The sequence below is a fragment of the Heterodontus francisci genome, chromosome 1, assembly GCF_036365525.1.
Source record: "Heterodontus francisci isolate sHetFra1 chromosome 1, sHetFra1.hap1, whole genome shotgun sequence".
In the NCBI taxonomy this organism is placed as follows: Eukaryota; Metazoa; Chordata; class Chondrichthyes; order Heterodontiformes; family Heterodontidae; genus Heterodontus; species Heterodontus francisci.
Window position 1 is genome coordinate 249,889,790 of NC_090371.1, and position 17,886 is coordinate 249,907,675.

Genomic DNA, 17,886 nt, shown 5'->3' on the forward strand with positions numbered 1-17,886 from the left:
CACTGTCAGTGGATGCCACATGCAGTCATTGGGGCTAGTGTTCCAGTGGCAGCAGTTACCAGGGACAAGCTGGAGATCAAGCTGGTGCCACTGTGTACGGATCCTCAGTGCCAAGTCATGAATGGCCAAGCTTCCTCCTCTTCTGCTGGAGAGAATGATCACAGCAATGGCTGAAATAGCAGTCACAAATCAAGGCACCCGCAAACAAAAGACCAGATAGTATGAAGGCTTTTGGAGAGATGCCAGCAGTGGCATTGTTCCTGCTGATGTGTGTCGACTTGCTGCTGCTCTAGGACTCATTCAGCCCTCGCTGCAGCAGCTGGTGGAGGGGCCCACTCACCAGCAGGACTGCTTTAATGCGTGCAGAACAAGGCAATAATTAACCTCAATGAATGTCTCAGTACAATTAGATCTAGGGCATAGATGTTAAGCCAAATTTGGTGATTGTTATTGCAGGCCAGGGTTATTTTTACTAATAATGTCTAATTTATTGTGCCATAACTATCTTCCCACAGACTGAGCCTTATCTAGTCCTGTGAAATTGTTACCATTATCGCTGTATATGTTACATTAGATGTGAAATTAAAACTCTCTCCCGTACAAAAATACTGTGCAGAACTGTCAACTTTGGGAGAGGGTACAAAACTGGCAGTATGCAGATCGACCGGTTGTTATACATCTTGCCTGTTCTGCTTTTCAATTGAAGTCAGTGGAGAGCAAAATTGGCCGAGGTGTCAAACAGGTGGCTGATCATCTTACATAATCACCAAAGTTGAAAATTCCAGGCACTGTTTATAAGACAAAACAGAATAGGGCACTAACATGGGACACGTATCCCTGAAGGAGGGCGCAGTAAACACTTCGAGAAAAGCTCTGCTTTATTGTTATGTGCACTATATGCAATTTAAAGGAAATAACAGAGCCAGCATGATACCTGGAGTCCAAGGGTTAGATTACGAGGAGAGATTAAACAAACGAGGGTTGTATTCTATGGCATTTAAAAGGTTTGAGGGATGATTTGATCCAAATTTTCAAGATATTAAGGGGAGCAGATGGGGTCTATTGGGAGAAGCTTTTTCTGCTAGTTCAGGAGACTAGGATAGGGGGATATGTTCTAAAACTTGGAGCCAGACCTTTCAGGAGTGAAATAAGGAAACACTTCTTCACACAAAGGGTGGTAGAACTTTGGAACTCTTGTCCGCAGATGGCATTTGATGCTAGGTCGATTGTTAATTTTAATCTGAGGTTAATACATTTTTGTTAGCCAAAGTTACTAAGGGATATGGGGCAAAGGCAGGTATATGAAGTTTGGTAACAGATCAGGCATGATCTCATTGAATGGTGGAAGGCCCGAGGGGCTAAATGACCAACTCTTGTTCCAATGACGAAATAATAGGGTCCTATAAATATAATGTTATTGTTGTTTGCAGTTTACATCCCCAAGTTTAATGTTAAAGTCTTCAATAAAGTGCCATTGCAGCAGCTTGTGAGTATTTACAGAGGAGTTAGTTGTCAATCGCTCATGCACCATGTAGTCAACCAGCCGCACCCTGGGTCTCAGAGTTCCTGCAGCAGGAGCTTATGTTCCAATATTATTTGATAGAAGACACTGTCTACGACATGATAAAAATCTTGCATTACATTGTATTTACAGCACAGAAACAGGCCATTAGACCCAACAGGTCAATGCTGGTGTTGCAAATGAGCTTCCTCCAACCCTTCATCTAACCCCATCAACATATCCTTCTGTTCTTTTCTCCCTTGTGTTTGTTTAGCTTCTCTTTAAATGCATTTATGCTATTCACATGAACTACTCTTTGTGTTAACGAGTTCAACTTTCTGACCACTCTGAGTAAATAGGTTTCTCTTGAACTCCTCGGGCTGAATTTTTAGGCCCTGATATGGGCGAGCACAGAGGTGGATGAGCATGGAATTTCACACCACCAGCCTGCGTGCTGATTCCCTAGCACTATGCCCTCACCCCCCCCCCCCCCCCCCCCCCACGGAGGCGGGATGGTGGGGGGAGTGGGGGGGGCGGGTGATAGGGCTACCTGGCGGCAAGTGATGCTAGCCAATTAAGGCTGTTGAAAGGCCTATTAAGACCTATTGCCAGAGACCCATTGGAATTTCCCAGTCATCCTCCAGGCACCCGGAACAGCCCAGCTCGTCAGCAGACAGGGGGGAGCAATGCTGCAGACAGGCTTTGGGCCCTTCTCCACCTGCCTGGCTTCAGCTGCAGGCCTCCCTGTGGACGGGCTCCTGCTCCGCAGTGGTGGCCTGGTTGCTGATTTCTATTTTTGACTGATCAGTTTCAAAAGTTGGAGAGAGAATGCCTCAAAATGGAGGTGCCCTCTCTCTTACATACTTGAAAAGGAAGCCTGCTGCTTCAGGGCTGTTGGGCCTCCTATTGGCTCTCCTGCTTCAAAAGCCTGCCCACAGTCCTTACTTGGATGGCGAGCCCACTCTCTGGCCACTAACTGGTCAATTTGGGGAAAATCACAGCTGGGTGATGGTTCCGTACAGGGAAGGGCTTCTGTCCCCCATTTGACCCTGACTATCTTATATGGCCCTAGTTATGGTGTTACCCGCAATTGGAAACTTTTTCTCTACATTTATGTTTCCTTATCAAACCATTTTATAATCTTAAAGAGCTTTATTTGACTTCTCTTTTCTAAAGAAAATAGCCTCAGCCTGCTCAATCTTTCATGATAGGTAAAACCTCTCGGTTCTGTTATCATCTTAATACACCTTTGTTGTACCTTATCCAGTGCCTCTATATCCAGTTTATTATATGGATAGCAGAACTAATCGCAGAACTCCAAGTATGGTCTAACCATGATTCAGTATAAGTTTAACATAATTTCACTGCTTTTCAATTCTATGCCACTAGAAATTAACTCCACTGCTTTCTTTGCTTTTTATGGCCTTATTAACCTGTGTCACTAGTTTTAGTGTTTTGTGTACTTGTACCCCCAGGTCCTTGGGCTGGATTGTACCAACCCCCTGACGCAGGGGTCGTGGTGGGGGGCCTGGAAAATGGCTCTGGGAGAGGACCACCAAGGGCCGCTGGAAAGGCCCTGCCCCATATTGCCGGCAGCGGCAAGGCCTCGTGGCAGCCCCAGGAAGGCCCTGCCACCCAGCGGCGGTACCACAATTTGAATATGTTAATGTATTTAAACTAATTAATTAAAGACTTAGCTGCTCCCTCGGAGATCCGAGGCGGAACTCTGGTTGGGAGGGGGGAGGAGGTAAGTTTTCAGGGTGGTTGGTGGAGGGGAAGCAGGTTAAACATTTTTGATTGGTCTCAGGTGTGGTAGGAAGGGATTAAGTTCATAGTTTATGAACTTTGTGGGGGGTAAGGTCGGGAGCACAAGCTAAGTTTTTTGGGCCGGTAGACGGCAAGTAAAAAATTTGATGGTAATTGGGGGGGATGGGAGAGGGTGGGGATAACTTTATTTAATTTTTAACAATCATGTATCTTTAAAAATTTAAATTACATTGAAGGGCTGGTAGCCCTTTAAAAATGGCATTGGCGCCTGCGCAATGGCGCCGGATGCCCCCTCCTGCATCATCGGGGTGGCGGTCCACCCGGCCATGTAAATGAGCCGTTGCGTTTAATATCGCGGCTGCTTCGCGGAGTAAATCCCATGCGTGTGCCTCACCATCTTTGAAGCTCGCTGCACATTCAGTCCCTTGTGTTCCTCTACTCCGTTTAGACTTTCCAATAGGTATGTGGTCTCCTTACTCTTCCTACCAAAGTCTACCACTTCACACTTACCCATGTTGAAGTTCATTTGCCAATTCCACAACCATTCTGCATGTTTATTAATGTCTTCCTATAGCTTTTTTTGGTAGTGTTACTCTGTATTAACCAATTCCCCACTTTGGTGTCACATGCAAATTTTGAAATTGTACTTCCAATTCACAAGTCCAAATTGTTTATGTAAATGTGATCAACAGTGCTCCTAGCACCATTCCTTGTCGAACACCACTTCCCATCTTTTCCCAGTTTGAGTATCTACAATTAAACCTCTACTCTGTTTTCTGTTTTGAAGCCAGCTTGCTATCCCTTCTGCTACTTGACCCCTGACTCCACATGGTCTGACTGTAGTAATGATTATACCATGCAGCACCTTATTGAAGGCCTTTTGAAAATCCAAATATATTACATCTACTGAATTACCCTTGTCTATCCGTCCTGCTACTTCAAAGAATTCAAGCATGACCTTTTGAAATTTGTGCTGAATATCCTTTATCATATTTTCATTTCCCAGATGTTTCTGTATCACATCTTTGAGTAAGGATTCCATTATCTTTCCTACCACCAACATTAAGCTAATTGATCTATAGTTCTCTGGATTTGTTCTATCTCTCTTTTTAAATATAGGAATCACGTTAGTTGTCTGACAGTTCTCTGAAGCTATTCCTTTTTCTAATGTATTTTTATATATGTGTATGTATTGGTGCTTCTGCTAATGCTTCCCTGACTTCTTTCAATATACATGGATGCAATCCATCCAGACCTCACTACGTTTGATTAGTTTATCAATTATCTCCCACTTTTCTATCTTAAGTGTCTTTATATCTTTTGTGATCTCCTCTTCTAGTGTCATGCTCACCATGCTTCCTGGTAAATATTGAGGCAAAGTAATTATTTAATATTTCTACCATTTCACTGTCCTTACCTGCAAGTTTATCATGTATGGCCCTATACATTTCCTGAATTTTCTTTTGTTATTTATGTGTCTATAGAATGCTTTACTTTTTTTTACTTCTTCCCAAAACTTTTCATATTCCCTTTTGTCAATCTCTTATTTGTTGTCTATGTATTTACTGTGTGCCGTTTTCTTCAGTTTCAATTTTGTCCTTATTTCTTTATTCACCCATGGTGTGTTATTACTGACTAGTTTTGTTCTTGCTTTTTAGTGGGCTATATTTCTTTTGGACTGTATTGATTATTGTCATAAATGTTTCCTACTGCTGTTCTGTTTCTCTGTCAGTAATTTCTTCCAGTTTATTTTCCCCAGTTCCATTCCCCTCCCCTTTAAAATCAGTTTTCCCCCAATTTATTGCTTTGTTCTTTATTTTATTTATGTCCTTAACAAGCTTTATTTTTGCCTTTATTATGGTATGATCACTATTGTTTTGATATGCCCCTAAGCTTACTTCTCTTATCTATCCTAGTTAATTTCCCATTATGCTTCAATATTTGAAATGTTAGCACCTTGAAGTTAGGTTAGCATTTGTTCATCACCCAGTATTGCTACGAACTATTCCAACTGAATGAAAAGTAGCAGACACAGAAAACACTTCACACTTCCTTATGTAAGCTGATTAGGATGTTCAACTTATTTCAATAGGCATCGAATTAAATCGAATCTCAAATATTAAACAAATTTACCTTCAACTGTCCTTGGTAGCATAAAACAAGTCTAGTTTGGACTTTAATATTGCCACTCTCCAAATTGTTGATTGTCCTTGTCAAGTGTGAATGGTTGGTATTTATATGGCTATGCCAAGATGGAAGCCTTGGGAGCAGGTTTCCCACTCCTTTGCTATTGACAGTGCATGGTTGTGTGTTGCTAGGCGGACTGAGGAGAAAAGGAGAGGGTGTTTTGTATCCCTGAAGACCTAAAAGGATTGTGACAGAAGAGCTGATGAGGTAGAGATGTTAGAGCTATATGTTGGTGAATCCATTTAGATAAGTCATGTCTATGTTAGAGTTTAATATGGTCCAAATAAAGTTATGTTTTTAGTTTGTGCATGTATAACTTGACTCTTCATTTATCTACTTGATGTTGCAGGACCTTAGAAGTGCAACCGAACAGATTAACAGTAGGAGGAATCAGATCAATAGAACCGATTCTTCAAAGGAAAGGCCAGGTGCTCACCCATGATTTTGTTGGATGTGTGATGGAATTTGCTGTCAATGGTCGTCCATTGGAACCCAGTCAAGCTCTGGCAAACCATGGAATTCTGGACAGGTCTGGCATTTGAGAATTTTTTTTTTCTTTCAAATCAAGTACAGTGTGTAGAGTATCTACTGTGTTGATATGTTCTGTATCTACTGTTTTAACAGAATTAATAGGTTTATGATTCTGTTGAATAGCAGAGAGCAATGCTGTACCATTGTACTATGTTTTTTTCCCATAAACACCTCCAATAGTAATTTAGAGAGTTTTTTGCTGGCAATTTATGAATTTGAAAAAAGTAACTGGAACTTAAAATATTTTTTTTTCGTTCGTCACTTTTATAAATATGTTAACATTAAAGATTTGTCCTATGTTGTGGTTGGCCCTGTTTTCGTTGGTACAATTGAAAGATTGAAGTTTGGATGTTGAGCAAAAGATGTAAGAACAGTGAAATAGCAAGTTTTATATTTTATCCTTTTTATCTTTTGCCTTTTTAACATATATGACCTTTTTAAAATATGTTTCACCTTTTCTACCCTTTAAAAATAAATCTGCAATTGGTAATACATAATTCAGTTTTACTGTCAGTATTGAGCAATGTATTTTTGGTTGGCCACACTCAAATAAATTAGAAAAAAATAATGCCTGAAATCCAGTTTGCCAGGGACAAAAATCAATTTATTTCAAAAACAATGTAGTATTTATATTTTAGGCCTTGATGCTAATATTATTATTATAATATTAAGAAGATTCCAGCTATTAAGAGGATTCAGTTTTGCATTATTCTATTGGAGAAAAATCAAGGAATTCAGTGAAACAAGAGCCAATCTGCTTCTCTCATTACCATCCTGTTCCCTGCTGCTTCCCCTGACATGTCAACAGGCTCCACATGGTTGCCACTAATGGAGAGGTGAAAGTCCTTTATGGTATGTTGGGGAAAGTCCAATAATCCATAGTATTGGCATGGTAGCAATGATGTTGTGCGTGCTTGAAAACTTTGCCCACAGTATATATGTGGCAATTGGAATTTGTGGTCATTGCGATGTTCATTTTAAATAAGTTTGGCTCTGTTGCCTGTTAAATTAATTTACTACTTGAAATGTTATTTTATTTCAGGTGTCTTCGAGTGGAAGGAGTTTGTCTAAATAGCCCCTGCCAACATGACAGCTCATGCGTGGATTACTGGTCATGGCAGCAATGTAATTGCAAGCATGGATTTACAGGAAAATATTGTGAAAAATGTAAGGCTTGAAGTTAAAGAAAATCTTATGTATTCATCCATCGGGCTGAATTTTATTATCCTGCCGTCGGGAGCGGCAGCGATGTGCAAAATGGTGGCAGTCTTGCCTGTGACGTCAGTGGCCGCGCCCTGTCGATTGCGCAGCAGGTGGCCATTTAACATAATGACAGCGCCCGTCTACCTCCAATCACGTGGCAGAGGTGGCAATGAGGACACTGTTCATGGTATCACCTGATGATGGAGCAGGTTCTGGCACCATCTTTAAAAGGCTGCCGCCCTACCTTTACGCTAGTGTGAAGCCCTGAGGCTTCACTTCTGTGTTGTTTAAAAAAATGTTTGTCCTCTGCAGGCAGCCTGGACTCCTCACCGCTCTTCACAGACAAACTACTTCCAGAGTTCTCCCCCTCCCAATAAACAATCCACTTGCCGAGTTCCACCCACACCCCCCACCCCGCCTTCACAGACAAACCACTTGCAGAGTTTCCCCACCCATCCACTTCCGCTAGATAGCACCAGTAAAGTTACTTATCTTGTTGAGTCACTGAGGACTCTCGCCTCGGTGGCGCAGCTTTTTAAAGACATGAAACTGAAGACACATGAGTGCCACCCATCCCACACATGATGGCGAACACCTGATAAGGTTGCAATGAATGACCTTCAAATATATGCTAAATTGTATTTAACAGATGGAAATGATCATGCCGTCGTGTCGGGGCAGAAGTGTCGCCATGGCATTTCGCCGCCTCCGACAGAATCGGGAAGTAGCATTATGGCATCAGGTTCCATGGTGGACGTTTCCACGCAGAATCTCCGCCCCCCCCCCCTCCCCCCACCTGAAATCCCGCCTTCCAGAGGACCATAAAATCCAGCCCATAATGTGTGATGTTCCATTACTTCATCAGCTCAAACAAGAAAAGCAGTGTTCAGGGAGAGAGGGGAAAAGATGGAGTGCTTCTTAATGGGAGCAGTGGGCATTCCAATACTAGAGGTTTTTGATAAGATAGCAGTTGCGATTTTTAATACTGTGAAGAATATAATTAACTCTGACTATTTAATTAAACTTGGCATCAAGAATTCTGGGTTGCTGGTCTGAATTAGAAATGAAGAAGCTGTTCATTATTGCAAAGCAGTGTGTTTTCACAGAGGGACAGTTAAATCTCTAATATTTTATCAACCTCAAAGAAAAACATTGGTGATAGAGCCTCATTTCTACAGCATAAGGCTTTGGCAGTCAATCAAGCTGGTTTCAATGTCCCAGAAGGCTGGGGACCTTCCCACTCAGTGTCTCACTGTGAATTGACACGTTTCTTATCACATGCCTTACTACACTTGAACCTAACAATTGGTACAAATTGACCCAGTAATCCAAAACGTTTGGCGATGTATGATAGAAGGCTGTGTGGCTCCAATGTTACCATTCGCTTCATAAGATGACAATAATAAGCTAAAATGTTTCATCACCATTGTATGTTTTTGTTGAGGGGTTCTAGATTACTCAAAATGAGAACTTCTATTCAGGTTCAACAAATAAATGCAGATTGGGGATAATATAGGAGCCATCGTGAGAACTGATCATGTAAAGTTATTAAGAGTAACACTAGTTTATAATCTAATTTTCATCAGATTATAAAGTATTTGCTTTTAATTATTTACTTTCTGCGCTTTTAGTTCAGTCTTGTCACAGTATGCAGAATGTCGGGCTGAAAGTGAAGGCAGATGACCTGCCCAGGAGTTCACCAGTTCCCCTCTGAAACTAACTAATAAGCATTATTGACTGTCCCTACAACTTTCTTTCCAATGTGAACTCTGAGGTTGTCACATAGTAAAGTGACTGGCAGTGAAGTAGATCAACAGAAATTTCAGCGCAGAGCACGCAGCCCATCATAACTGTGCTAGTACCAGCTGCACACCATAGCTAACTACTCTAATCCTATTTCCCTTCTCTTTATCCATACCTTTTTATTTTTCCTTTTCATGTATTCTCTCTTAAATGTCATGATTGGCTATTGAATCTGAGTCATTCATAATACTATGTTTCTTATTTTAGTAGCTATTTTCATGAATCAATCTCTTCTAATTGTCCCCTTTATGCTTTTATAAATTTATTCTTATAACCTCTTGCTGCCAATTCACCAACCAATGAAAAAGACCTTCACTATTTGTCCTTTCAAACTCTTTCAAAATCTGGAATAGTTCTGTTAGGTAACCCTTTAACTTTCTCTGCTCTGGTGAAAACAAAATTAATATTGCCTGTTGCAGTGCATATTTTGGTATATTTAAACATAATTACCAAATCCACATCATTGACAATTAACTTATTGAAATATGAGCTGTGTAAGCTCTTTGCAAATGTTTCAAAGTTGATGTTCATTGTGCTCAAAAATGTGGTTCTTCTAGTGGTCAACGTGGACACTGCATTGTCATTGGATGGTAGGGGACGCCTTGACTATACGATTAATCAGAATCGGAAGCGGGATTATTTAATAAAGCAGAGTTTGAAAGGACAGCCTCCAGATCCTGTGAGTGCAAGCAGCCTGGACGTAAAGTTCAGAACAAGAAGCAAAAATGGCATTTTAATTCATGTCCAGGAAAACAGCAATTATACTACTGTGAAGGTAAGATTAAAGCTAGTTTTAGATGATTTGATTAGACTGTATGCACTGCTATGGTTTTAATCATTGTTCCCATCACCCATGTCCTTTCTTCATAAAGTATTGGTCACACTGCTGGGAGGTTTTAACTAGCACTAGGCATTGTGCCAGAAGCATTCTTCATCTTAACTCTTGCAAACCAGTGGCAGGGTCGATGATGTACTCCCCAGTCTTAAGCTCCATAAACCATGACTGCATGCAAAGTGATAAGGAATGGGAGAATAGTGCATTTTGTTTCTAACATCTACACCATAGCTAAAAGCCATAAAAAAACAAACCAAAAAAACCTGCAAAAATTGTGCATTTTTTAAAAAAATAAATAATGTTTAACAGTTGAAATATCAAGTAAGCAAACTCATTTGCAATAGATCCCTCCTTCATTCAGGGGGATTCACTAAAGACAGGTGAATGCTGTAAACCTGAATAAAAGCAGAAATTCTAGAAATATACAGTTCGATCAGCAACTGTAAAGACAAAAGACAGATTAATGGTGGAAACCTGATGAAGGATTACGCATTTTCAACATTGTTTTCTCTATAAAAATCTTTCCCAGGTATATTTATGTTTGGTAGTAATTTTCAGAATATCGGGCTAGATTTTACTAGCCTTCCGGCATCAGGGATCGTAGCGGGGAGGTCCAGAAAATTCCTCCGAGAGACGTCCATCACAACGCCGATGCCGAGAAGGCCTCAGTGCAACCCCCTGGCTGCACGGTGGCGGGGCCTTCATTTCAATATGTTAATGAAGGTTAATGCATGCAGTGAAATTCTCAGGATGGGGGGTGGGGGGGAGTGCAGGGTGGTAGTGGTGAAAACTGATACAATTGACTGAGGCGATGGTGGTAAGGGATTGAAGACTGAAGAGTGCAAAGTTTGGGATGAAAGGTCAGGTCCGGCAAAAATGGTTTTTCAGGGGTGAGAGGGAAATAAATATATTGTTTCATCATTGCGGGGGTGGAAGAGGGGCTTTGATGTGTAATGAAATGATTTTATTGAAATAAAAGGTGATGGTGGCTTTAAAAATGCAAATAATCCATCAGGGCTTGAAGCCCTTTAAAAATGGCGTCTGCAAGGTCGTGCCGAATGCCATTGCCGGGGACGGAGCGACAACCTCCTCTACGTCATCGGGGGCTGCCGCTCTGCCCTCTCCATTTAAATGAGGCCCCGCGCTCATAAAATTCAGCCCATCTTCTTGAATTTTGCAGCTTTTGAACGTCTCACACATCTCATTCCTTTATTATTGAAGCATTCACCCTAGTATGATGGATAAAGTACAGAGCTCCAGTTACGAATACTGGAACCAGTTACCTTTTATGGGGTTATCTGTAATGATTGTTCATGTAATGTACGTTAAATAATATAAATTTTTGTGATGAAAATAGACTTGTTATTCCTTGTATAAAAAGAACAAAGATGTTACAGCTGTTTTTGTCCAGAAATCTTTCTGAATAAGACAGTTTCATTTTTCAATGACAAAGGTCACATTGTATGCGAGGTACCGCATATACATTTGGAGTAACCCAAGGAGTCAAATGGCCCTTCAGATACATGTAAATGATACGGCTAGCCAGTCAGTGAGATGGTTATTAATGAAGACAGGCTGGTGTACAAAGGGAACCTGATATCAGAACATTCAGGGAGGTTGCATACCATCACTCTGTGTCAGACAAAAGTAAATGATGAAATTTGACGTATTTGTTTTTCTATAGAGTGATCTGACCCAACACCACTTAAAAACTGCATGTTGCAAATCATATGAAAACTTCTGCATATTTGACATAGCAGTTTGACTTAATAGGTATTCAGTTTTTAAAAAAAAATTTGGAAATGGCATAATTCCAAATAGTCAAATCATGTATTTGCTTTTGAAGAATTTAACTGTATTTCATATTGCAGTTGTATAACACATATGGTTTTCATACTATGGATATTTATTGTATTATGAGAAAGTGATTTAAAGGGATTTGCAATGTGCGCAAGAATCTCATTGTCGAATTAGCTAGTGAATCTGACATCCTAATGAGCACCAAAATGATCATTTGAACTCAGCAGCTTTTGTTGTAAGTCAGCCTCTGCCATCATTTGTTTAAATATAATGAACTAACAGTTACGTGCATTTTCTTTTCCTATAGGTGAAAAATGGGAAGGTACATTATACCTCTGATGCTGGAGTTGGTGGAAAAGTCGAAAGAAATATTCCTGAGATTTCTGTATCGGATGGCCAGTGGCATACTATCGTGATTGTGAAAAACAGATCCATTACCACCTTTTCAATCGACAGGATATATACTAGAGAAATCCTTCATAACACACAGGATTTTGGAGGATTGAACATCCTCACTGTTTCCCTTGGAGGCATACCTCCAGGACTGAATTACCAAAGCACTGATCCAGGTGGGTAACTATGTACTTGAGTTATTAGTCAACCATCAAAGAGTCTTCTGGATGAGTATGAAACATTATTACGGACTAATTTTTCATACACCAAAGACTCAGGGACTGAGAATGAATAGCGGAGACACATGGCTGGATAGATATTATAGAATTCAGCTTGGGTGCTTATAAGGACTGGGGACTCTTTAAGCAGAACTTTCCCTCAAGAGATTAAAAGCTTGGCCATAGGGGGATAGTATGTGCTTGATTTATAGAAGGAACCAGTTTGATAAGCTGTTTCTCATTCACGATTTCTTAAGTTCTTAATAAGTATGGCAGTCAGCTTAAAAAACCCAATGCCATATATGCACAATGAAAGTCAATCTCTCCTTGTGTTGGAGTCAAAACAAAGTGCAGACTCCAGTTGAAACAGTGTTAGAGTGTGGGGGATAGTGGGACCAACATGTGGAGACATAATAAAGTGCCATTTTAAAATCATGCATTTTTCCCTTATTTCTACATAATACTTTGGCTTTACAGTATTTCTAGTTGGTCTCCTGTGGCATTGCACATGAGTAGTCAAAACAGATTAGCTGGTCAATGATCTCATTGTTTTTTTCGGGATCTTGCTGTGTGTAACTTTAGCAGTAGCATTTGCCTGTATTGCAACAGCGACTACACTACAAAAATACTTGGTTGGTCATGAAGTGTTTTGGGATGTCTGGAGGTCATGAAGGCCCGATATAAATGCAATTTTTATTTCATTATGAGAAGAAGAGTGAGATATTGGAACTATTTTCACTGAAGCAGAGAAGGTCAAGAGGAGATTTAATAGAGGCTTTTAAAAACACCAAGAGCTTTGATAGAATGAATAGGAAAAGACATCTTCCTCTGATTATCCAATCAGTGGCAAGGGGTCATCAATTAAAATTGTCACGAAGAGATGGAAGAGAGATTAAGAGAAATGTCTCGATACATAACGTTGTTGGAGCAGGGCCTGCTTTACAAGGAATGGTTGAGGCAGAGACAATTTTGTCACGGAGATGTGAAGAGTTTTAGAAAAGAAATATCAGAGGGTCGGACCTAGTGGCTGAAGGGCGCAGAAAGCCAGAGTTGAAGAAATGGAGACCAGGGTTGTCGAGCTGAAGGAGGTTGCAGATATTGGGAGGGGCAAGACACTAAAAGGATTTAAACGTGAGGATGAGAATTTTTGATTTGAGGCATTAGAGGACTGGGAGCCAATGTAGTTTAGTAAAGACAGGCAGATGAATGAGCAGGACATAGTGCAGGCTAGGACACAGGCAGCAGAGTTTTGGATGAGCTGAAAGGCAATGGCAGGGAGGATGACCAGGAGGGCACTTGAATAGCAGTTACTTGTGCAATACTAGACCTATGAGTGCTTGATGCTGACACTGCATAACTAAAATGGAGCAGGAATCATGGTAGGGTGCAATTCCACTGCCTGTCCAGTATCTGTCACTATGATTATTTTCCACAAGTGCTGGACAATTAATATAATGGGCAGAATTTGTGTTGCGCTCCTGGCCTTCAGAATTGCTGAGGAGGTGGGGATCCAAAATAAAAGGATCGCCTTGCTTAGCAGTCAGTTGTCATCTGGTTCACAGGGCAATGCAGGAGATCGGTATGATAAGCCAACAACACTACTCTCCAGCAGGAGCCACAGCTATTTTCCTCACTTCATCCAGAAATACTGTAGGAAGCCTGCCACCAATATTGAGAGTAGCCTGACCCCACAAGATCCTCAAGGAACAAAGCAGGCTGAAGTTCCACTCCAGCACACTTCTAGTGGGAGCTTCACCATCAATAAAAGTCTCGGCTCATGTTTCCTATGATCTGGACAATAATTATCAAGCAACACTTCCAAAAACAGAATAACTGGTTATTTTTAGGACATCAATGTGTGCAAATTGGTTTTTGCCTAGTAAACAATGATGAATACATTTTGAAAGCTCTTCATTGGCTTTAAATCACGTGTGATGTCCTGTGAGCTTGAAAGACATTATATAAATAGAAGTTCGTCACTACAAAACCTGCACCTCATCAGTAGGGAATTGTGTGCAATGAAATTAACAATTGCCAATTAACTACAGAATATATTGCACCAGAGATCACATGGAATATCCAAAAGAGTCTCCCATCTACTCCAAAAAGCAACAAATACCACAGTGTCAGACCCTTATGTTCAGGCTAAAATTTGTAGTTTAGATATATTTACAAAAATAATTGCACAAGAACTGTAAAACAACTATACATTGAAAGTACAATGCTAGACTTACCTGATGGATATTAAAATGGAAAATGACTCACGTGGTGTGTGATTGCCTTAAGAGTGATGTCACTTTAAGATCTCAGTATGATAATGAGCTGAGTACCAGGATGTAGTAATGTGACTCGAAGCTAGAATCACTGCAACTGTAACACCCAGATGAAGGCTTTGTAAATAGTTTTCTCTGTACTGTATGTAATAGTTTAGTTGTTAATAAACCTGTTTGAGATCATCAGCAAACTGGACTCCACTATGTTGCACCAGACAACATAAAGAACTTATTACAATGGAGCTCCTTTTTAACCCCTCACTGGGTTGAGGCAGTACAAAGCAGGGAACTGAAAACCAGAAAAGGACCATAAATTATACTCGTTGACCTTTATATAATATAATGGCAGGGCCCTTATTGTCTGTTTACTGTTGACAACTGCTGGTCATTTAAATTACATCTTGTTCAATTCTGGCACATCTGTTAATGCTTTTTAAACAATATACAACCTGAACTCCTTTTAGAACAAAGCTTCCTTGATGGTTCAGCCATTTAGGATGTGATGTATTCATCTGTAATCTTGCATTATGCAACACTTGCTAACAATTGAAACCATTCCTATGTCTGACTGGTAGAAGCTGGAGACTGTAGGCTTGATTTTCCTCATCAGTAGATTTACTGCATTAAACTGTTCTTTAATCTGCCGGTGTTAAACTACCAAAAACCAGACTGGTTTTCTTCAAGGAGCTCCAGATGCTATTTGTATCCAGTAGGCAGTGCACATTGTGAGCCAGGGGAGAGAACAAAATACTGTTCTGCAGTTGAATGGAGGTCATTTTGTTTCTGTAACATTGCTGAGGCTGGGGCTTCTTAAGGGAACAAAGCCCACAAATGTGAAGGGAGTTAAATTGGACAGCCCTCGAGAAAGGGTGCGGTCGTGCAATGCACTGCCCATTGTTTCTGATGCAGACAGCATGCCAACTTTGTGCTGCTTGCTGATTTGCATGATTATTGCATGCAGCCAGTGCAAAATGCACTGTTGAGTGGCTGCACAGGTCAGCAGTGAGCCCAATTTTGGGTGAGGCTAGCACAACTTAAGGTTAGCCTGCATTACTTAAAGTCAGCCTGCACCTCCTTCAAAGGAGCTGCATTCTGGTCAGAGAAGGTGCTGGAACTGTTTGTGGAAAGCATGAGACAGAGCAGATGCGAGTACAGACAATCCTCAAACTTCCAACTCCCCCTATCACAAGATACTAAGGCTCTGAGATCATTTTTGGGCCTTGTTGAGTATCGCAGGAACCTTACTGATAGATTTGACTTAAAGCCAGCCCCTTTATATAATATCCTGCAAAGAACTACTATATGCCTGGCGGACAATTTAATCTGCTGAGTATTTCCAGCATTTCTTCTTTTTGTTTCGGATTTTCAGCATCTGCAGTATTTTGCTTTTACTTTAGTGGACAATTTAATCTACCAGGTGTGTCACATTTTGACAGCAAAGGCCCTACAGGGACCTTTTGTGTCAAAATCATTGGGGGGTGTGCAAGGGAAGGAGCCAGAAATCAAACCAGCACTCAAAATTTATTAAACGGACAACAAGCTCCAATCAGCACGGTTAACCCCACATCCGAATTACTAAGGAGTAAGGTTACGACCCAACAGCCACAAGTGACTGGTCTCCCTTGCCTGGCCTTGACTACAGGACCAGAAAATGGACTTGCAATAATAAAAAGTAATAAAATTGTATATGATAATATAAAGCTTGAGTTGGTACCGGTAATATTGAATATCTCAGATATCCAGCTACCTGACTGGTGCCCTGAGAAGATCCAAGAGTATTGCTGCAACAAAATTGTTGAGACAGGAATTTGGTAATGAAAAAATAATAAAGGGAAAGAGCCATAAACGTAGTTTAGTGAATGACGCAGCCACAGTCCTTATTACAGGAACTTCAATTGTCAATACTATAGATTTGGAAAATGTGGGCCAGAAGGTTAGAACTTTCAGTCAGCTAGTAAAGGATATTTTAAAAAAAGGAACAAAAGGCACAGAAGTGGTGTAGCTAAAGTAGGACAGGAGGTAAAGGAGGTCCACGACATTTCAAATAATGAAAGTGTTTGTAGTACATATGGTCTGTGGATGTTAGAACAAACGAAGGAAAATTGGAGGCAAATTGATGCAGGACAGGTACCAGTTTGGATCAATTACACCCAGTTGGAGGACTTAGCTAGTCACACAAATGATAAAATTATCAGGTGCCAACTCAGAAAACTTAAGGTATGGAAAGGTCAGGAATGTGTAAATACAGGATCTATGAGTATTGGAGTAGTGTTGGGAATACCTGTAATTCTGAGAGATAAGTTAGGGATACAATTACATGAAGTAGAAAATATAGGGGTGATAAGGGGAAAAGATTACATAGAATACCATGATATTTTACCCTACGTTATGGAAATTGGAAAAGAGGTAGTTGGAACAACATTGTCTGAGTGTAGTCTGGAAAACCTGGTGGTCATATGTCCTCATCCTATATATAAAACGGCAGAATCAAAATGTGGGTTTAATGCCACTGTAAATTACACCATGCAGACTAGGAAAGCATTGTCAGGGCTAACCCATGTGGCCTTTATGGGAAAGGGAAGATATTGCTTAACCACCACAACGAAGGAGTACTAGTATGGACATAACCGGACTTGTCCGGTGAACAACAGTATGTTTTGTTTCAACCCACAAATACCAACCAGGGTGGGGAAGATGGAGTTGGTAGACATACAAAAACGAAAGACAGAAAGTATTGAGGGTTTGACAAATTACCTCCAGTAAAATAAATATACTATTGCGCAATTGCCCACACGCTTGGGTAAAGAGAGACAGCAGCTAGAAGTCATTGGTGTAGTGTACTACAATCTGGAACAACAGTTGAAGAAGCTACAAGATGAGATTGACGAGATAAACGATTCAACCTGGTGGGAGGACTTATGGAACTGGGGGTCAAACGTGCAGATGCACCCCTGGTTTAGAATTATCTCCCATGTCCTGATAGTGGTTTTGGGTATCATGGTGTTATATGTGACATACTTAATTTGGAAACTTAAAAAATTAATTAGGCGATGTGAGAGGATGTATGAATACAGGATGGACAGCTACCTTAAAGACAATCAGTTTTCAAACTTGCTCTATAAAAGATAGACAATTAGCTATGCCACACAAGGGTGATTATGTAACCGATACGCAAATACTTAAAATGAATTAATGAATGGTCAATTTGCTCTAAGAATGAAATTGCGGCTATATTATGTTCGCACGATTGATTATGTAATGGTGATGATACAAATGCGTAAATGTATGGGATACAACTATGTGCTGCTATTACTGTAGCCAAGTTACTGTTACGTGAATATGGGCCTAGATTTGGAATCCCTGAAATCATATCTA

At 40.5% G+C, this 17,886-nt stretch overlaps 1 protein-coding gene across 1 annotated transcript in view; it reads left to right on the forward strand.

Annotated features, from left to right (window-relative positions):
• fat4 (FAT atypical cadherin 4) overlaps window positions 1-17,886 on the forward strand; it is a 458,079-nt gene that overhangs the window by 429,084 nt on the left and 11,109 nt on the right. Inside the window, exons 14-17 of the mRNA XM_068042747.1 lie at window positions 5,805-5,984; window positions 7,029-7,153; window positions 9,550-9,767; window positions 11,935-12,196. Of these exons, the coding sequence (XP_067898848.1) occupies window positions 5,805-5,984; window positions 7,029-7,153; window positions 9,550-9,767; window positions 11,935-12,196 (785 nt within the window). The remainder of the gene's footprint in view (window positions 1-5,804; window positions 5,985-7,028; window positions 7,154-9,549; window positions 9,768-11,934; window positions 12,197-17,886) is intronic.